This window comes from Leopardus geoffroyi, chromosome C1, assembly GCF_018350155.1.
Source record: "Leopardus geoffroyi isolate Oge1 chromosome C1, O.geoffroyi_Oge1_pat1.0, whole genome shotgun sequence".
Taxonomy (NCBI): domain Eukaryota; kingdom Metazoa; phylum Chordata; class Mammalia; order Carnivora; family Felidae; genus Leopardus; species Leopardus geoffroyi.
The window spans coordinates 192,522,141-192,544,512 of NC_059328.1; the positions used below are offsets into that span (position 1 = coordinate 192,522,141).

The window sequence follows — 22,372 nt, forward strand, 5'->3', positions numbered from 1 at the left end:
GGAGGGGCAGAGAGAGAGGGAGACACAGAATCGGAAGCAGGCTCCAGGCTCTGAGCCATCAGCCCAGAGCCTGACGCGGGGCTCGAACTCATGGACCGCGAGATCGTGACCTGGCTGAAGTCGGACGCTCAACCGACTGAGCCACCCAGGCACCCCAGGAAATGTGTATTATAGTCTTGAGGAGGAAAGAAACTGAGTTGGTTGGGGAGTGGTCATTTGATGTATGGGTAGACACCCTTAGTCACCGACGAGCCTCTGAGGCTATGGTAGTACAGTATAATGAGCAGTGATCAAAACAACTGTAAATCATCGAGAAAAGTCAAAGTGTGTCCAGTACATTCTATTTAAGAAAACCAATAAGAAGCTTCTGGTTAAACAGTGGACTCAATGCTTATATTTATCTCTATTCCATCCCATTAACCTACTCAAATAATAGTTAAAGAATAAAAAAGGATATAAACCCACAAGGACAAAGACAGGAGAAGAAAATACTGCAGACAAGAGGTATCCATAAAATTTTGGGAGATAGAAAGCAGGTGGATGAGGGGTAACTGTGGGGTTTGTGCTTCGTCTGTTCTGCTAATTTCCATTAGGGGAAAACCAAGAAGAAGCAAGCCAATTGAAGAGCCAGGAATTGAAGACACATGAAAACAGAAGGGTTGATTGAAAGTGTGTGTGGAGGGCACGTACAGCCATATAGCCAGGCAGACATCACTTCTCTACTCTAATAGAAGAGCTCCATTTATAGAGAAAAATGGAAAGGAGGGAATTATCAGAGAAATAATAAAGGTTTCCTAGAACTGAAGTTCATGCATTTTCTTTTTAAAAAAATTTTTAAATGTTCATTATTTATTTTGAGAGAGAGAGAGAGAGAGAGAGAGAGAGAGAGAGAATATCCCAACCACGGTTTCCACTGCTAGTACAGAGGCTGGCATGGGGCTCGAGATCATTACCTGAGCAGAAACGAAGAGTCAGATGCTTAACTGACTGAGCCACTCAGGCGCCTCTGCATTTTCTTGATTAAAAGGTTTGACAGAGTGCTCAGCACAGTGAAAAAGCAAAGACCTGCTCCAAAGCATGTCATGAGATTTCATAAAAATGGGGATAAGTAAAATTCCCTCAATTTCTCTTGAAAGGGGAAATTCTATTTTATAAAAAAATATCTAACATGAGAATAACATCCATTTCTCAGCAGCAACATTAGAAGTTGTGCACAATGCTGTTGAAATGCCAAGAGAAAGTAATTTCCAAGCTAGGATTCTCTACCCATCCAAATGATTGATCTAGGGTGAAGATAGAAAAAGAAAATTTTATATGTGCAAGTTCTCATCAAATCTATCTTCCATGATCACTTTTTCAAGAAAGTACCAGAAGATGTGTACCTTCAAAAAAAGGGAAGGTGAAACCATGGATGGAGAAGACATGGGGTCTAGGATTCTATGTAGAAGGGAGGCAGAAGACTTCCCAAGATGACCCTACACAGAACTCCTGGTTGGTGGCTCTGCATCAGGCCTGGCCGGAGGTTGAGGGGAGACAAGAGGGCTGTCTGTAGGAGTAAAATGCATGTGATAAATTACCCGATATGTCTGACCATAGGAGAGGAGTTGTAGATAATATTTCAGACAATGAGAAAGATGTAAGTGCCCAATACATGGGAAAATAAGCCAGCAAATAAACGAATCAAAACATCTCAAAAAATTAAAAGTGGAGCAAGAACGAACATGTAATCTTAGTGACACAGCTGTGAACAGTATTTGCAGAGTCATAATGAAAACACTAAATACCAATTTAACCAAAAACTGGTGATGTGGAGTGGCATGTATTGGGAGCAAGAGAGGTTTTCGAGATTCTACATTAGGAAGATAATTTCTAAAGTGAAATAAACCAGGATGTAGCAGTATAAATATTCCATTGAGAAATACATAGGCAAACAGTAGGAGAAATCGATAAAAGAGTTAAAGATGGTTGCCATGGAGGTGGGGAGAGAGGGAGAAAGTAACTGCTCTATTTTTTAAAAAAGTTCTTGTAGTTACTACTTGAATTTGAAAGTTAAGTTCATATAATACTTCCGAAAATATTTTAAACTAATTTAAAAGGTAGGAAAGCAAATAATAAGGTTTTACGTAGCTTTCCATCAAACACAATTATTAGCAACACCTTTGGGGTCTCTCCTCAGGTAGGTAGAAGACCTTATTCCATAACAACATCAGGTACGTATCTACTCCCTTACATGTTTACAAAAAGTGCATAAGTTGTACCAGTTGCTTTGGGTTTTTTATTCCTGTTATGGTTTTTTTTCTCCTTCATTAAATTTAATAACACAACATCATTATAGAAAAGCTGAAAAATTGCTTAGTGCCTTTTCAGATTTCATATCAACCAAGAGCAGTTTCTAGGACCATCTTTGCCATTCTTTTGGTTCACAGAAGCTTCTATAAGAGTGAATGATGACAAAGAAAGCTTTGTTAATCAATTAACCCTTCTGCTTTGTAGGGTGGGGAGCACTGTTACTATCACGGAAGCATCCGAGGTGTCAAGGACTCCAGAGCAGCTCTCTCAACCTGCAACGGACTTCAGTATGTGGGATTCTCAATGGGAGAGTGAATTTGCTTTCATCCATTCACTGTTTCCATCTTTTCTTTCACAGATGTTTGTTGTAGTCAATCTTCTGGGCTGATCCCATGTTCTGTTAACATTTTAAGTTTGCAGGAGATTCAGAGATTAAACAAGTGATTACACAGATTAATATTTAATTGCCATTCTGGTAATTGGAACTGTGAAGGGGAGCATCAGGGACTTATGGGGTGACCAGGAAGGTCCAGGAAGGTTTCCCAGAAGTGTATGCCAGAGGACAAGCAGTCAGGTGGTATTGGTCAGGTGAGGATGGGGGGCCAAAGAGAGAAGTTCGTACATCGACTTCAAGGCAGTCTCTAGAAAAACCTCTTTAAACACCTTTTGGATGCAAATAGTAACACTTGATGTAAGGATCTAGTTGTGGCCATGGGGTGGAAAAGGATCTTGAAAATCTTATCTTGCTATACCTCTCAAAATTAAATGCAACAGAGTCATACTGCTTAATGGAAATTCATGATTTGCAGCCATAAATATACTTCTGTTCTCGTCTTCAGAATCAGATGGTTTTATTTTTTTTATTTTTTTAAAGTTTGTTAAAATGAGAGGGAGAGAGGCAAAGAGAGAGGGAGAGAGAGGTTTCCAAGCAGGCTCCACGCTGTCAGCACGGAGCCCCATGCGGGGCCCGATCCCATGAACTGTGAGATCATGACCTGAGCTGAAATCAAGAGTTGGAGGCTCAACTGATCTAGTCACCCAGGCACCCCAGAATCAGATGGCTTTAGATTATTCTAATGCACAAATTACCTATTTTCTTATAGATGATGTTGGATTTGTGTAACAAGAAATTTGTACTAGTTGTACATTGTCTGGAATTAGAACTTGACATACTGGAACTGTATGAATAGTCTTGTTCCAGATTAAATGTCTGATCTGTCCATTTTGTTTCAAAGATCAATTATAACATTTATAATATGTATGCTTGTGGGATACACTTTAATACTTCCTGTAGCCTATCTGCTCTCTAGTATAGTGCTGAGACCACGGTGGGATTCCATACAGATACATGAATTAGATTAGGGGCAGTATAAAGACATTTGTCCAGATATACTCTTCATTTTTCAAGATGCAATATGAAGCTCATTTGCTGTTTCTTGCTGTTTGCCATATTTGTTAATTTTCTCCTTGTGTGGTTTCTTGTCTTGTAGTGGTATGTTTGAAGATAATACCTTTGTATATATGATAGAACCCCTGGAGCTGATTCATGATGAAGTAAGTCTGTGACCTTAGTTTCCTTATGGTGTTTTATTCTTTTTAAAAAAAAATTTTTAACATTTATTTATTTTTGAGAAGAGAGAGACAGAGCATAAAGGGGGAAGAGAGAGAAAGAGGGAGACACGGAATCTGAAACAGGCTCCAGGCTGTCAGCACAGAGCCCGACGCGGGGCTCGAACTCACGGACTGCGAGATCATGACCTGAGCCGAAGTCGGATGCTTAACTGACTGAGCCACCCAGGCGCCCCATGGTGTTTTATTCTTTTATCATCTTTGCCTTTGAGCCATAAAGAATATTAAGCGGATGTCAGTGTGCATTTATATGCAACACATTTTTTCAAACGTAGAATGACACCGTGAGTTTTGAAGTTTAAATTGCACATCCCAGGTATGTTGAGAAGCTGGTGCTGGTGTGTTGAATTTAGAATATGCAGATTATGACCTGCTGAATGGGGGAACACAAGCCACCTACTTAGGCTCAGCAGGTGGCCCCCTTAGCATCCGAGCTCCCACTTCAGGAAAGTGAAATCCATGGTTGTTTGGATTGACGATGCTGTTCCAGTACACTCACACAGGGGAAGTACAGTCATGGGATTTATTACATACAGATCCTGGCATCTGGGGTGGTGGGGCAGTAAGCCAGAGGCAGGGCAGTCTTCCATCCCAGGCCACGAGTGGGCCAGGGATAGAGAGCAGGATAGCAAGCACCTATTACTTACGAGGTGGTTGGAGTAGAGGTCCCTAACTTTTAGCAGGATTAATTCCAAGTGGTTATTTTATTTTTTTTATTTTTTATTTTTTTTGAAATTTATTGTCAAATTGGTTCCATACAACACCCAGTGCTCATCCCAAAAGGTGCCCTCCTCAATACCCATCACCCACCCTCCCTTCCCTCCCACCCCCATCAACCCTCAGTTTGTTCTCAGTTTTTAAGAGTCTCTTATGCTTTGGCTCTCTCTCCCACTCTAACCTCTTTTTTTTTTCTTTTTTTTTCCTTCCCCTCCCCCATGGGTTTCTGTTAAGTTTCTCAGGATCCACATAAGAGTGAAAACATATGGTATCTGTCTTTCTCTGTATGGCTTATTTCACTTAGCATAACACCCTCCAGTTCCATCCATGTTGCTACAAAAGGCCAGATTTCATTCTTTCTCATTGCCACGTAGTACTCCATTGTGTATATAAACCACAATTTCTTTATCCATTCATCAGTTGATGGACATTTAGGCTCTTTCCATAATTTGGCTATTGTTGAGAGTGCTGCTATAAGCCTTGGGGTACAAGTGCCCCTATGCATCAGCACTCCTGTATCCAAGTGGTTATTTTAAAAGGTGCCCTGGGAAAACCAAAGCAGGAACTGAGAGTGGGAATCCTGAACTCAAGTTCTTATCTAAATGTCCAGACTCTGGGTGTGAGCAGGGTTATCAGGCTGTAAAATGCTTAGGCAGCAGCTCAGAAACACAAAAGTTGTTTTCTCATCAAACAGGTCACACACCAGTAAGGAATGATAAGAGGTGACAAATCTAGGCTTTTGGAAGTGAAGGCAGTTCTTTCCAGTCTATAGAGCAGAGAGGACATTTTGTTTTGTAGTGACCATCTTCTTTTCCTTTAAACTAGCTTTTATTACCACCGCTTCTTTAGATAATTGTATACGCATATACCTAACTTTTATGAGCCTAAGAATCTTCAGTGGGGAAATGTGTAGTTGAACTATGATTATATTAGATAGTATTTAGTTTTCTTTAGAGGGAGGGAAAAAAAATGATGCCTACAGTTATGCACAGGCCAGCAACCTAGATAGGAAACCATGAGGGCGTTATGCTAAGTGAAATAAGTCAGACAGGGAAAGACAGATCTTGCTTATATATGGAATCTAAAAATACTGAACTCAGAAATAGAGAACAGGTTAGTGGTTACCAGAAGCCAGTGGGGGAAATAGGTGAAAGTGGTCAAAAGGTACAAACTTCCAGTTAGAAGATAAATGAATTCTGAGAGATAATGTACAACTTGGTGACCAGAGTACATTTGTATATTTGAAAGCTGCTAAGACATTAGGTATTAAAAGTCCTCATTACAAGGAAAAAAATTGTAGTTGTGACATGACAGATGTTAACCACACTCTTTGTGAAGATTATTTTGCAATATATACATATAGCAGATCATTACATTGTACACCTTAAACGTATACAACATTGTGTGTCAATTTTATCTTAATAAAATTAGGAAAACAAGAAATCACATACTCTTAAGAGTGTTGCTCACTAATAGAATGTAAATAGATCTGAAATTTGGTCTATATTTGTTAGGTATTGTAATGAAAGCCAACTACAGGCTGGGCACTATTTTAGGTGCTGGGGATAAAGTGGTGAACAAGACAGACATAGAGCCTGAGGCTCATAGAGCTTCTAGTCTACAGGGGGCAGACAGCGATAAACAGGATGAGTAAGTAATTACATATTGTATGTTGGACAGTGGTACGTGCTAAGGAGAAAAAAAAATGAAGCCAAAATATGAAGGTAGAAGTAAACCTTCATATTAACCATCCAGAGAAGAGCGGAATGAGATGGTAGTTTTGAAGGAGGACTTTTCAAAAAATTAGGGAGCTGGAAGAACATTCCAGGAGAACAGCAAATGCCCAGGCCCCGAGGCAGGATTGTTTCTAGCGTGTTGTAGAAACTTTGAGGAACCCCGCTGGTTGGAGAGGGGTGGACAAAGGGGAGAATGGTAGGAGATGAAGACGCTGACAGGCGGCAATAAGGGGAGTCATAGCAATGAAGAGAGCTGCTAATGGGAAGATAATATTCTGAGAGTGATTGAGTCAGAATATTGCAATCATTTGATGGGGAGGAGAAAACAGTTTTTTTTCTCTTTAGAGATTTCACATGTAGATAAAATAAGTTTTGAGACAGGTACTGGTCATTTAGACTGTTGATAATCACAATTGAACAAACACGTATTTTCTTTGTCGTGGCGATGTATATATAAATACCTTGTAAATTTCACATTTGAGACAGAAATGCCATTAAATTTTAAATGTTTAAACCTGTTTTCTTAAACCTTATCGTTTTTCAACTGGTAAATTTAAAAACTACTGGATAACAAAGATACTCTCCACCCCCCCCCCACCCCCCGATAAAGACATTTTGACTAAGTAAATGTTTTTCCCCTACTGTAGTGGTAGGGAAATAACTTGTATATGGCAAGATTATTTGACTCGGTCAGCCAAAAATTGGCTTTGATTTCTTGCATTGATGAATGGTCCTGTTACCCTAAACAGACCCCCAAAGAACAAAACAAAAAACCCAAAATAACAACTCCCTAAGCCTCAGAGTTTTTAAAAATATAAAATAAGATAATTTTTCTGTGCATCCCTAATAGGTCAATTTTTCAGGTTTGATGAATTCATAAATGTACGTGACTATGTTTAATAAACTGTTGAAAAGGTTTATAAACAAATTGTTATTGTCATAGTATTTCAAGTATTGGTTTTATGTTGTTATACCCATAATCATATTCTTCAGGGGCTGTTACATGCTTAATGCCTTTTCTCTTTTGCCTTCCTCCTTACTGTCTACCTTCTGTTCAATTAACAATCTGCCCTCGTCTTCACATGGGGAGAGGGAAAAGAACAGTGCTTGAAACTTTTAAATCAGTCAGTTTTTAAAATTGCGCTGCTAATCCAATTGTGAGTTTCATTGCTCTAGATATCATTTCACTTGTTACCAGAATTAAGAATTTACCAAACTGGAATTTAGATTTTTTGATGTTTAGTTTATTATTATTGGTTTTAGTATGCTTTACAATAAATCAAGTACTATGGATGGGATATTTCTGATAAGAATTCATATTATCTCTCAAGTAATGAGCAGCAAAACTCTTAATTATTGTGAGTCTTTTATGTAATCTATTAAGAACACTCTTTTTATAACTATTTTTCTGATTAAAACTAATACATTGTAGGAAATCTGGAAAGCAAGAGAAGCCAATACTTAACTACATGGTAATTATCCATTATCCCATCCCCAAGAGAGAATTTCTCTTCACCTTTCAGTATACATTCTTCCAGTTTTTCAATGATATGTTCTCATATATGTTTAAAGTAAATGGGATCATTATTCTGTAATATTATTTTAGCTGAATGATGTATCTCTCTGGGCTGCAATATTTTTATTTGTAAAACAAAGGTAAAATATGCGTTATATAGATCTCTTGTGAGGATTAAATCAGGTACTGTGTACCCTAACAGTATCTGGCACATACCAGGCACTCAGTAATGGAAGCTAATAGTAATAATAGTAATGGAAATAAGATGCTTCTAAAAGCATAGTTACTAGGGCAAAGGATATGAATATTTTCAAGGTCGTTGATAGACATTGCTAAATTTCTCTTTGAACTGTGCTCCCAATTTACTCCTATCAGCAAAGTATGAGAGTGCTTTTTAACTTGCCACCATAATTAACTATGGTTATCATAATTTAAAAGCCTTTGCCAACTTGACGGCAAAAATTGGTATGTCTTTTTTTAAATTTGCATTTTGAAGGAGTATTAAAGCATTCATTATATATATATGTATGTATATATTCGTTGAGCATTTGTGTTTCTTTTTTTGTGAGTTTCCCATTCATTGCTTTGAAGAAAGCTGAAGTTGGAAAGTAGCTAATAAAACTATGCTTTTATCTACACTGGAGCAATTGGATGGTGCTCTATTTTATTTAAAATTAAAGTTTCAATAAGACATACTTTTCATTGTTGATAGCTAAAATATTAGCATATAAATGTTCCCATTTTCAGAAAGATATGGTAGAAAGTTCTAACACTGTTCCAAAGAAGCTTGATCACATCTTGCTTTTTAATTGTCTACCATTGTTTTTGTTTCAGAAAAGCACAGGTCGACCACATATAATCCAGAAAACCTTGGCCGGACGATATTCTAAGCAAATGAAGAATCTCAGTAAGTTCTAATTAAGATAGCCATTTTATATTGTGTAATAGGAGCCGTGACTTGGTGGAGCTCAGTACACGCAGGCTTAGTGGGAGGTGGAATTGGTCAGTGGCGAGCAATGTGGGTGGGCAGTGGCATTGCCTGTGGCTGGCGTGTACTGAGGCTTGGAGAGTCATTGCTGATGGAAATACCGAAATATGAAGCCCGGGAGTAAAGCTCTGTTAGGAACCAGAGAGTGTGGCTAAATTTAATGGTGATCTGCAATCAGGTGCATCCTTAAATTTCCTTGGCAGTTTACTGCTGTTTAGCCAATTTGTATTATCTCTCTCTTATGCTCTGGTCCTGAGGCATCTTAAGCACGCTGATGTTGACAAAAGCTTCTTTTTTATTGGGGTATTTGATATTATTTCTGTATATTAATGCCAAAAGTCTTTGATAGTTTATGCAAAATCTTATGCCATACATTATTTTTAATTCTAAAATGAATTAAGCACAGTGAAATTCTCCCAAATTTTCAGATATTGAGGGTCAGGTGGTTGTAGGTCAAATATGCATATTCTAATGAGTCTTGAACAGCTCATTACATTTTGGGTGATGTTTGGAAGAAAATGATATTTGCATTATAAATTAATTAATTTGTGAATTATATAAATGGAATTAGATTTGTGACCATGAGGATGTGAAATGTTTAATGATTGGCATACTTTTTTCACCTTAGTTTATTTTGATTTTGAGATGACGTGTGTTATCAATGTTGCTGTTCCTTCACGTAGTAATTTTATTTTATTTTATTTTATTTTTTTATCATGATAAGTGTGCTGTTTAATCTCCATAACCTATTTCACCCATTTCCCCCCAGCCACCTCCCCTCTGGTAACCATCAGTTTGTTCTCTGTAGTTAAGAGTTTCTTGGTTTGTCTCTTTCTCTCTTTTTTTTCCTTTGGTCATTTGTTTATTAAATTCCACTTATGCATGAAATCATATGGTAATTGTCTTTGACTTATTTTGCTTAGCATTATACTTTCTAGCTCCATCCATGTTGTTGCAAATGGCAAGATTTCATTCTTTTTTTTTTTTTGTGGCTGAGGAATAATATTCTATTGTATATATATATACCACGTCTTCTTCATCCATTCATCTATTGATGGACACTTGGGCAGTTTTCATAGTTTGGCTATTGTAAATAATGTTGCAGTAAATATAGGAGTGCATGTATCCTTTTGTATTAATGTTTTTGTAGTTTTGGGATAAATATCCATAGTGCTATTGCTGGATTCTAGGGTAGTTCTGTTTTTAACTTTTTGGGGAAACTTCATATTGTTTTCCACAATTACTGCACCAGTTTGCATTCCCACCAGTAGTGCAGGAGGGTTCCTTTTTCTCCATATGCTCGTCAACACTTATTTCTTGTGTTGTTGATTTTTAGCCATTCTGACAAGTGTAAGGTGGTATCTCATTGTAGTTTTGGTTTGCATTTCCCTGATGATGAGTGATATTGAGCATATTTTCATGTGTCTGTTGGCCATCTGTATGTCTTCTTTGGAGAAATGTCTGTTCATATCTTCTGCCCATTTTTAATTGGATTATTGTTTTTTGGGTGTTGTATCAGTTCTTTATATATTTTGGATACTGACCCTTTATTGGATGTTATTTGAAAATATCTTTTCCCATTCAGTAAGTTGCCTTTTAGTTTTGTTGATTTTTTCTTTTGCTGTGCAGAAACATTTAATTTTGATGTAATCCCAATAATTTATTTTTGCTTTTGCTTCCCATGTCTCAGGAGACATAGCTAGTAAAATGTTGCTATGGCTGATGTCAGAGACATTACTGTCTGTGCTCTCTTCAAGGATTTTTATTGTTTCAGGTTTCACATTTAGGTTTCTTATCCATTTGAGTTTATTTTTTATGTGGCAAAAGAAAATGGTCCAGTTTCATTCTTCCAACATGTAGCTATTGTTGAAGAGGCTGTCTTTTTTCCATTGTATATTCATTCCTCCTTTGTTGAAGATCAATTTACCGTATAATTGTGGGTTTATTTCTGGGTGTTCGGTTCTGTTCCATTGATCTATGTGTCTGTTTTTGTGCCGGTACCATACTGTTTTAATTACTACCACTTTGTAATATAACTTGAAGTTTAGAATTGTGGTACCTTGAGTTTTGTTTTTCAGTATTGCTTTGGCTATTTGGTGTCTTTTGTGATTCCATATAAATTTTAGATTGGTTGTTTCTAGTGCTGTGAAAAATCGTCTGGTATTTTGATAGGAATTGCATTAAATCTGTAGATTACTTTGGGTAGTGTAAACATTTTAACAATGTTTGTTCTTCCAACCCATGAGCATGGAATGTCTTTGTATCATCTTGGATTTCTTTCATCAGTGTTTTATAGTTTTCAGAGTACAGGTCTTTCACCACTTTGGTGAAGTCTATTCCTAGATGTTTTATTGTTTTTGAGGCAATTGTAAAAAGTATTGTTTTCTTAATTTCACTTTCTTCTACTTCATTATTAGTGTATAGAAATGCAACAGATTCCTGTACATGGATTGCATATCCTACGACTTTGCTGAATTCATTTATCAGGTTTTTGGTGGAGCTGTTAGGGTTTTCTGTATATAGTATCATTTCATCTGCAAATAGTGACAGTTTTACTACTTCCTTACCGATATGGATGCCTTTTATTTCTTTATGTTGTCTACTTGCTGTGGCTAGGACTTCCAGTACTATGTTAAATAAAAGTGGTGAGAGTGGAGGTCCTTGTCTTGTTCCTGACCTTAGGGGAAAAGCTGTTTTCCATCATTGATTATGATCTTGGCTGTGGATTTTTCATTTATGGCCTTTATTATGTTCAGGTATGTTCCTTCTAGACCTACTTTGCAAAGGATTTTTATCATGAATAGATGTTGTAGTTTGCCAAATGCTTTTTCTGCACCTGTTGAAATGATCATATGGTTTTTACTCTTTCTCTTATTGATATAATGTGTCATGTTGATTGTTTTGTGAATATTGAACAGCACTGGCATCCCAGAAAGAAATCTCACTTGAATGTAGTGTATGATTTTTAAAAATCTATTGTCAGATTCAGTCTGCTAATATTTCAGTTCATCAGGGATATTGGCCTGTAGTTCTCTTTTTTTGCGGTGTCTTTATCTAGTTTTGGTATCAGGGTGATACTGGCCTCATAGAATGAATTTGGAAGTTTACCGTCCTTTTCTATTTCTTGAAATAGTTTAAGAAGAGTAGGTATTAACTCTTCTTTAAAGGGTAGAATTCATCTGTGAAGCCGCCTGCTCCTGGACTTTTATTTTTGAGGAATTTTTTGAATTCTCATTCAATTTCATTGCTGGTAGTAGGTGTGTTCAAAGTTTTTATTTCTTCCTGCTTTAGTTTTGGTAGCTTTACATAATATTTTAAAAACATACTCCCATTGAACTGTAGTCAAGTATAAATTTTGGTATTCTTTTTTCTTTTACACAGGTATGGAAAGCAGTGACCAGTGGCCCTTTTTATCTGAATTGCAGTGGTTGAAAAGGAGAAGAAAGAGAGCAGTGAATGTGAGTGTGGCATTGAATCACGGTCAGGGCCGCTTCACTCAGTTAAATTGTGTGCCCAAAATCTTATAGTATCTCAGTGTATCTAAAGCAGCTTAAATTTGGGCAACTTCCTTTTACAAACAAAAACAACCAACCAAACTCCTCCTGTGATTTGAGTCTTACGGGCACATCAGCCTTTTCCATTAGTGATATAAACGGATTCCAGTGTCCTATGAACACTGATGGAGTGTATTGTATTAGCTTCCTTTTCAAAGCATGTTCTTACAAAAATTACAGTGTGTTTTTTTCTATTAAAAGTACAGCAGACTTTTTCTCACATGGCTTATATAACAAATTTGAAACATTTTGATAAACAAAAAGTGTAAGGGGAAGCATTAGATTTTGAAATGTTGGCTAATTATGCTTATTTGTATTTCTTTCAAATTAAAAGTTCTGCTACACCAAAATTTGAAGCTGGATGTGTTTTTCTAAGGATCTATTTGATCATTAGTATCATGACAGTTACTAAATAAGAATCATGTAATTATAATCAACAACAATCATATAGCTCCCATGTATTGATAAATGTATAGGAGCTTTGTCATTGAAATTATGTTCCTAGTCTTTTTCATAATAGATTAGAAAGCTGTAATGATGGGGACTGTTTCGTAATTACATGGTGAATGCTATGTAACCGAGAATTAATTCCACAGCATATAGATTACATGGTAATTTACGAGATAACTTAATGAGTAATTATACTGAAAATTGCACATTTTAGATAATGTTTTGCTGAATGTATTTTTTTGTGAAAAAATTAGACCACCAGCCATCAGAAACTTAGTTACAGGTTAAATCGTCCTCTCTTTTATGAGCCTTTCTTCATATTATGGTGATTATGGATACAATTTTTGTTTTTTTACTTAGAGACTTTTTTCTTGTTGTTTTCCTTACTCTTGAAGATGTGGTTGGTAATAATAAGTTTTATATAGGCTACTGATATTTCGTGATAGTCCACCCTTATCAAATGTAAACTGATGAATGACCTTGTACATAAAGAAAAAAGTCATCATTATTGATTTCCCAGTTATGACAAAAGAAAGTCCAAATGATGGCTAAAATGCTTAGCACTTGCTTTTAAAATTATCTAGTAATAATCAAAATTTAGAAGAACTTGGAAAATAGTAATTGTCAATGTTCCTTTAGGAAGTTGTGTGGTTAAAATGTAATACGTTATTATTATAATTTCACTCCATTGAGTTAATGCGTCTTTTGACTATATGTATATATTTTAATTTTTTTTGTTTATTTACTTATTTTGAGAGAGCACATGCATGCAAGTGGGGGAGGGGCGGAGGAAAAGGGAGAGAGAATCCTAAGCAGGCCCCATGCCATCAGCATGGAGCCCAACACAGGGCCTGAACCCACAAACCAATGGATCATGACCTGAGCCTAAACCGAGTCAGACGCTTAGCTGACTGAGCCAGCCAGGCTGCCCTTCTCTTAACTATATTGATAGCTGTTCCACATGTGCTGTGCTATTCTTATTAAATGAATTTTAAGTAGATTTTCTTTGAAGTTTGAAGTAGATATGAACCTTTTTTTGGTCACAGTTAAATGCCAAAAAAATTGAGAATACTTATTTTAGCAGAATTATACTGTGCATTTTTCTCTAGAATATTTTTACACATGAAAATCATATAAAAATAACATGGGCTGTTCTTTGATGAGTATCTTAATGATAATTAAATACAATTCTTCTCTGAATACTTGAATGTTTGCCCACACTTTACAGTCACTTTCTTTGATCTCCTCACAAAGTTTCTTCCAGGGTGTTTATAAAGTTAGCAGGAAGGGGTTCTTTGGAAATTCAGAGTCAATCTCCAAGTTCAGAGTTAGCATCAGAGATATAGCCCACCACTCTGACCATATATATTTATTTTCCACAGCCATCTCGTGGTGTGTTTGAAGAAATGAAATATTTGGAACTTATGATTGTTAATGATCACAAAACGGTAAGAATATAAGGAATTAGTGAGTTTTAAACCTGGTAGCTTGCTTAAGAAAGAGTACATTTCACTTTATATTTAAAAATTATTTGTTACTTACTAAGGCCAATATATTTAGATGTTTTATTTCTTTGGAACTATTGAATGGCTTGATTTATTTCATGGTGTTTGGAAATAGTGGGTTTTATAGAATTTTCACAACTCTAAACTTTCCTTTTATTTAATGATTATAATTAAAGAGTTTAACTATCTGTTTGATGTCTTTTACACATCTTCATTTAAAATTTTTATCCTCTACTTTTCGTCATCTATCTGTTTGGCCACCACGTTTTTAATTTTATCACGTGTCTTTGTTCTGCTAACATTTTTTTCTTAGTAATTGTTATGGCCTGTGACAAAAATAGTTATAGGAGATAAACATGTATAATAAAGGCATATCCAAAGAGACTATCTTTGATGATTTATCTTCTTTAAATTTTAGAAAGATGAATAATATTGTGTTACTTATGTCAAAGTAAAATGTAAGTTAGCGTGTCACCTCAGTAACACTTAAGAGACATGAAAAATGATTTTTGCCTCCTTTAGCCCTTCTTGAAAATAGAGTAGAAACTTTCTTAACCTTATTTTGCTTAATCATGTCCCTTATAAAATGGGCTGGCTGAAGCCTACAGCTTTCTAAAGAGTCTAACCAACACTTGGGGTATGCTGATAAGTGTTTAACACCCAACTCTCTGGAAAAAAAAATGCCTTGATTTATAATGTTTGCTGATATCGGTGGTGTAAATACTCCCATCGTAGTTGATTTCAAGCTACCCAAGTGAGGTCACTAAATGAGGAGCTGGAAAAAGTTGCATCCAGTTGGCTCTCGTGAACTGTTGGGAGGGGGCTCCAGAACCCCATGGCCACACTTCCCAGACTGGGTAGGCCAGTCGTAATTTTTGTTGTAATTACATAAGTTAGTTAAAAAATTATATAAACTAAAACAAAGAGTACTTGCTTTTATGAAAACTCAGTTACATTCTGGAAAGATGAGGATCTTTAAGAAATACCTGAAAGTCAGGCATGGGTGAAAAACCTGTAAAGGATTGCAGCAAAAATTCAGATTGCCTCGCATATATCATTAAGTCCTTTTTTAAAAAAAGTTTTTTTTAACATTTATTTACTTTTGAAAGACAGAGAGAGACAGGGTACTAGTGCGGGAAGGACAGAGAGATAGAGGGAGGAGACAGAATCCTAAGCAGGCTCCAGGCTCTGTTGTCAGCACAGAGCCTGATGTGGGGCTCAAACGCACGAACTGTGAGATCATGACCTGAGCTGAAGTCGGATGCTTAACTGACTGAGTCACCTAGGCACCCCAAGTCCTTGTTTTATTTTGAGGAGACCAAATTAGATTAGCAGACTATAGGGTAAAATGACAACATGAAATTCTAATTAGTAGAGGCTACTCAAAAAAGGCCTTGAAACCGTGTATTTAAAAATGTGGTGACTTAATTTATTTTTAAACTTTTATTTGAATCTCTACTTTAGCAGACATTTTCCATTAAGTTGCCAAGTACTAGTTCAGTTATGTTAAATATTATTCAGTGGAATACCTCTTCATTTTATATGCAGATTTATTTTATTTACCAGTAGCTTTTTTATATATATATTGCTTGCTATATGTTAGAAGCGGCAGAATTTATCAGAATTACATACAATTTAGGAGAGGTCTTTTCTGGTGGGAAGGAAAACCAAATGAATTTTAGCTAATGAACGCTAAAAAAGGAGTTTCAGAAGGACATTAATTTTCTTGAAACCCCAAGATAATTTTTCATCTGAACTATTTTTGTTGATTGGCCCAATGAGTTTTTATCTAGCTACTTCTCAGTCCTTAGCACTGTGGTATGTTGTGAAATTAGGGCTTTAGACACTTAAGCTTTTTCTAATACCCATTATATAAATGCTTTTAAAGTAGTGGAAGCAATAATTAAGCTACATGCAATGCCTTTAAATTCACAAAGTACATTCGCATATAGCTGGGAATTAATAGAACAGTTCTCCAACCGATTACTTGTAATTCCACATTTCCTGGTCCACCATACTCTATTGGGAAGGTACATAAAGCTATAAATCAAAGAGTAGATAGCAGTAACTGTATAAATAGAAAAAAAAATTTTTAATTTATATGCTTTGCATTTATTTTTTAATCCTTTTAAATGGAAGCATGTGAATAATCTTGTCTTTGTCTTATGAATGATACAGTAGCACCCTCCCATTAAAATACCATTTTCAGGGGCGCCTGGGTGGCGCAGTCGGTTAAGCGTCCGACTTCAGCCAGGTCACGATCTCGCGGTCCGTGAGTTCGAGCCCCGCGTCGGGCTCTGGGCTGATGGCTCGGAGCCTGGAGCCTGTTTCCGATTCTGTGTCTCCCTCTCTCTCTGCCCCTCCCCCGTTCATGCTCTATCTCTCTCTGTCCCAAAAATAAATAAACGTTGAAAAAAAAATTAAAAAAAAATACCATTTTCATAAATAGAGATTTTCTGCACATTATACCATATATTCTGTGATAAAGTTAACTTGTTTCCGCTACCAAATTTGTTAATGGTAAACCTTGGTAATTATTTTATTATAATTAAAATTGAGTGAGAACTAGGCATGATATGTTCATTTATCTTTGAAGCTAGAAGAAAAGAACCGTAATTTGCAGTGATAAATTTGGAGGCAATGCACAGTAAGAAATGAAAAAAAAACGTTTTTAAGTAGTTGTTGAATTTGATTGACACAAAGAAGTAGTAATTCAGAACACGGATCAGAGTACTGAAATTCATGTTTTGAAAGTAAAACTGAAGTAGAATAATTACCATCTATTTTTTTAATATCTGAATATTTGCTCTTGGGTTTTAGAATGATCATCCCTGGAATTACTCATCATACAATCTGTGCTAGATGAAGCAGCACAGTTGTTTTGATAACCATCATCCTTGGGTTGAAAATCAAGCTTTAATTTTAATTTTTTCAAAAAGCAAATTTCTTAAATGTTGTAATTGTTCAGGAAGGAAAGTAAATTTGGCACTTTAAATGTAAATTATTTTCAGTGATCACAAAATGTGAAAGTCAGTTTTATCATAAATGGAGATTGCACAGTTTCTTTGTATGCAAAATTAGTTCTCATTCATTCAGGGACTAGAAACATTTTGCCTACATTCACATTCAAGCTCACCTCTTTAATTCAGAGTAACCTAATACTGGCTTCCTGAAAAAATGCAGACACCTTACTTTGAACAAGCATCATGTTTTCAGTGGCTTTCAATTAGAAAAGAAAAATCCCTCAATTTTGTAGAAAGCATCTTAGTAGCTGTCTGGTGGAACCTAATTTGTGAGCCAATTATAGCCTTGATAAGGGTCTGCAAACGTTTCTTTGAGCCACTTGGGCTAAATATAAACATGAAAAACCTTACTCTAATAGACCCTTGGTTGAAATATTTTAAAGTGCACAAGAAAATGTCTTGCTTACATTTTTGCCATGTCCTTATGTATAAGTCAAAGAGTGCAGGTGTGTTATAACTCGGACATTTTTTTCGATTTAAACTTCAGTTTAAACCCTATTTAAAAACCACCGTATTTATGGGCACCTAACCAATTATGAGTTCTCATCAATAATCATGATTTATTGGGAATATACATAAACTATTTTATAAGAATTGTTAACGGAAAAGTTTTAGCTCCTGTCTGAACCCAGAGTAGGCATTGAATTCCATCTGTGTGACCTTGGATAAGTTCTTTGTCCTCTCTGAACCTCATATTTCTAAAATGGGGCTAATAAACGCCACCTCATAGAATCGTGAGGCGCATATATTTGTGGTAGCAGAAACACTTACTGGTCCTGGTAAATCCTAGCTGCTCGGGTAAATGGCACTTCAGGTGAACAAATCCAGTGGGTGCTGCTAGCTGTCATCATTCGTGCTCTCTCAGCAGCCTTGGACGCGGCTCAGCACGCTCTCCTATTTGAAACATTTTCTTCATCTCTCAGCTTCTGTGACACAACAGTCCCCCCCACCTCCCTCGTTATTTCTTCTTAGTCTTGTGTACCTGGCCTCTAGCATTTTGCAAATACCCCTAACTTGGTTTTGACTTTCTTTTCTTTCTAGAACTCCCCCAGAGTGCCCACTTCCAGTCTCAACCTTTAACTAGTATCATGACTTTAAACTTGACCCTCTCTACTTTATACCTCTAGCCTCCTGAATCCATCCTTATGTATCCACTGTCTACTTGCATGCCTACTTCCGTACTGAATAGGCTCATCTCCAACGTTTCTGAATCGCAACTCTTGATTCCTTGGTCCTAATCTTCTCTTCTCCTAGTCTTTCTCATTATCTTAAATGGCACCACTATTCCCCCAGCTATCCAAGCTCAAAACGTAGGAGTCATCTTTTATTTTCTTCTTTCCTCACCTCCCACATCGTATACATCAGCAAGTCGTGGGACCCCTGCCTTCAGAGTGTGCCCACTTACTTCTCTGTCCAGATACCCAGCCTTCCTTACCTCTTACCTGGACCATTGCAGTAGTTTCCCGGCAGGTCCCTCTCCTTGCATGCTGGACCCTCTCTAATTCATTTACCCCACAGTGGGCAGAGTGGGCTTTCTAAAAAGGAAAATAGAGACATGGAAATTACAAACATGAAATAAGTGAAAAACATCACATTTTGATAGACTTCCAAAAAAGACCTCATTTTGTTAAATTTTTTAACTTGCATGTCATATTTTTCCAGATAATTATATTATAAAAAGAAGTCTCAAAATGGACAAATTAATGTTCAGAAGAAAATAAAGTGAATTGTAATAGGTGCCTTAGAATAGGTGTCAGCTAATATCTTTCCTTTCTTTTTTGTGATGTGTGCTTCTTCACGTTGAGACTTTTTAACATTTTCATCACCCCAAAGGGACTTAATGTTGAGACTTTTGCTTTTAGCTTAAAAAATGTCTTTGACATTTTTTAGTCTGTGGAATTTGCCGGACAACTTAAAATCCTTAGCTATTTACAGCAGCTTCTTTATGCTAGGTTTGAAAACCCTGTTAAAGTACCTTAAGTTTTTTCAATCAATACGATGTTTTATGGCCCAGTTATATGCACAGATTGATGTTCACTACCAGTAAAGAACACATAAAGATAGTTCAGGTCAGATTGGAATGCACAGTGGCAGCAGTAACATAGAGTCTGAGTCTGTTCTGAGTCCAAGTCCATTCAGGTTGGCGTAACAAAATACCACAGCCTGGGTGGCTTATGAATAACAGAAATTAATTTCTCACTGTTCCAGGGGCCGAGGAGCCCAAGACTGTGGTGCCAGCATGGTTGTGTTCTGGTGAGGGCCTGCTTCCCGCTTCATAGCCAGCACCTTACTCTGTCCCCATTTCTTCTAGTAGAAGGGGCAAGGGAACTCTCTGGAGCTTCCTTTATGAGGCACTACTCCCACTTATTAGGATTCCACCTCATGACCAAAGCATCTCCCACAAGCCCCGCCTCCTCAGACCATCATTTTGGGAGTTAGGATTTCAACATATGAATTCGGGGGAATACAAACATTCACACTATGGCAAGTGTTATAAATGTAAGTGGTTATAAATTAACGAATGCTACCAAACCAATAGGACGGTACTAATTTATGGCACATTTTTCATGGGTTGTCATGTATAAAATATGATAAAAAATAAATATCGGGTATCTAAGCATGAAGATCTAGATTCTTTGTTTAAAAAAAACATAGTACCACGGGTAGAGAGAATGAAATGAAGGGAGCCTGACAAATTTATAGTGTGAAAAGTGGGCAAAAGAGAAGAAAAAAGGAATATCATGGGTTTCCAACATAGAAATATTTTTAATAGTTGTGAAAGACATGTTATTTTAGTAATTGTGGTTGAAGACAGATTTTAAGATTTATGGTGCAAATCTGATTCAGTAGTTTTGAGTCTGTTTTCCTTTCTCCTCGGTAGAGGGCGTGATCCCCCTGCGTAGATGTCAGTTTTCCAATGCCCTCTCAAAGACCTGCTGCGCAGTATTTGCTAAAACTGTAGCCCTCCAGATGTTGTTGTGGAATTATTCTGTTAATTGACTTTTGTTTATTTTCTCAAATAATCATAAATAACCATAAACATTCTTGAAAGCTTCCTGTGGAGGAGGCATTCTTCTGAAAGAATATACTGAAATGTATGAAAAAATGCATTCCGTATCATGGGCAGTATCTAAAATGCTGCCGAGGAAATTTTCTTGGTGTGTGTATGGTCTTGAGTTTAAAGTGAGAAAGGTGTCGTATTGGGCCTAAATTTCTTGGCTAAGCTCTTTGTAAACTGGCAAAGGTGCTTTCAGTGAAAACAAAAAGGTTGCATTTGTAGACATTAAGACTGAATTAACAACTTACTTCTCAGGTGTAAAGCCTCTCACACAGGTTTCTTTTTTTTTTTTAATTAAAGTATTTTTTTATTATTACTATTTGTAATATAATTTACCGTCAAATTGGCTTACATACAACACCCAGTGCTCATCCCAACAAATGCCCTCCTCGGTGCCCATCATCCATTTTCCCTCTCCCCTCCTCCTACCCACCCCCAACCCCTCCCCCATCCACCCTCAGTTTGTTTTCTGTTCGCACAGATTTCTACAGGCGCTCTCCTTACCTGGAACTGGTAAGGTGTTTTAGATAGAGTGTTGCTGCTTAACAGAGAAATAAAATAGAACACCACCATATCCAACATGGCACACGCTGAACTGTGTATTTTTGATCCCCATTTGTACTATTGCTGTGAGATTTCTGCTTTTACTGTATTTTGAAATTTACCATGAAATTATGATTTAGCAGTGACTGGTTTATCCTTTCCCCCCCCAGTATAAGAAGTATCGCTCTTCTCACGCACACACCAATAACTTTGCAAAGTCTGTGGTCAACCTTGTGGATTCTGTAAGTATCCTGGTTTTCTTGAACCTATTTTTCCAAGATGGAATGGTTTATATTTATACCTGTTTACTAGTTATTTGAATTCTTTCTTGGGCAAAAGTAAAAATGCCATCCTTAAGCTCATCTGGCTAAGAAGTTATAGGGTGGAAACTTCAAAAGAGTAGTGTCCTCAGAGCTAGGAGGGCTGCTGAGTCATTCTCAGTATCCCAGAAATGCATTAGTGCTGCTTATAAGTGATGTCCAGACCTGTTTGTCACCAAGCCTATGAAGGACAAAAACACAAGAGAAAATAAACTACCAAAAGAGTATAAATTACACTTGACAAATGAGACTTTGATGATAATAACCAGTTGAGCTTATTGTCTTAAATATATGGCAAGAGACCTAGTAGATTGAGGTGGAGTATGTTTGGAGAATATAGGAAATACGGTTTTATTTTGTTTTGTTTTGTTTTGTTTTTTAACTAACATTTACTTTCTTAGTAGTGAATGCTTCAGATTTTATTTCTAGATGACAGCGTTAAGTGCAGTCCCCAAATGAAACTAATTTGAAACAGTAAAATCTGTATCTTCTTACAAAGACTTCTAACTCTATAAAATTGTTCATATCAATATTTTTTCCCTCTCATTTTGTAAGTTACAGAGAATAATGGCTAAGGTTTTCTTCCTTGTTCCTGCTTTAGCTAGAATTCCATAGATGTGAACATTATTTGCTGTGTTCCAATAACTAGTTCTATTTGCCATAGCCATAGGCTAAATATAGCATACTGCCTGTGTTCTAATGTAAAGTGCTCTTTTGTTCAGTTAAATATATTTTTATCTGATATTTATTATATGTCCCCTCTTACCTGGGAAAAGAAGACTTTTTATGAGTTGCCAACTATCTAAATGATACTTGTTTTCTCCAAAGAACTGCCTCCTTTTCTGCCTTTAAAACAGTCCCCGAACCTTCAATGTTGTAAATACTCATAACATATGACACCTACAGGGACAGCTAGGTAAAGGCATAATACGGGTGGATGAGCATAGTGGGTCATACAGAGTTAGGACTGAGATTCTGAAAGCCAGTTTACACGTGGGTTATTACTTTTCTGTAATTTCAGCTCTTGTCAGCCGCCTTCTCAGA

The 22,372-nt window shown here is 36.6% G+C and overlaps 1 protein-coding gene across 5 annotated transcripts in view; it reads left to right on the top strand.

The window, feature by feature from the left end:
- Nucleotides 1-22,372, top strand: part of ADAM23 (ADAM metallopeptidase domain 23) — a 189,894-nt gene that overhangs the window by 101,815 nt on the left and 65,707 nt on the right. For all 5 annotated transcript variants that reach the window (XM_045480942.1, XM_045480941.1, XM_045480945.1 and 2 more), the window contains exons 5-10: nt 2,494-2,576; nt 3,780-3,843; nt 8,722-8,794; nt 12,257-12,333; nt 14,262-14,327; nt 21,179-21,250. In XM_045480942.1, the coding sequence (XP_045336898.1) occupies nt 2,494-2,576; nt 3,780-3,843; nt 8,722-8,794; nt 12,257-12,333; nt 14,262-14,327; nt 21,179-21,250 (435 nt within the window). The remainder of the gene's footprint in view (nt 1-2,493; nt 2,577-3,779; nt 3,844-8,721; nt 8,795-12,256; nt 12,334-14,261; nt 14,328-21,178; nt 21,251-22,372) is intronic.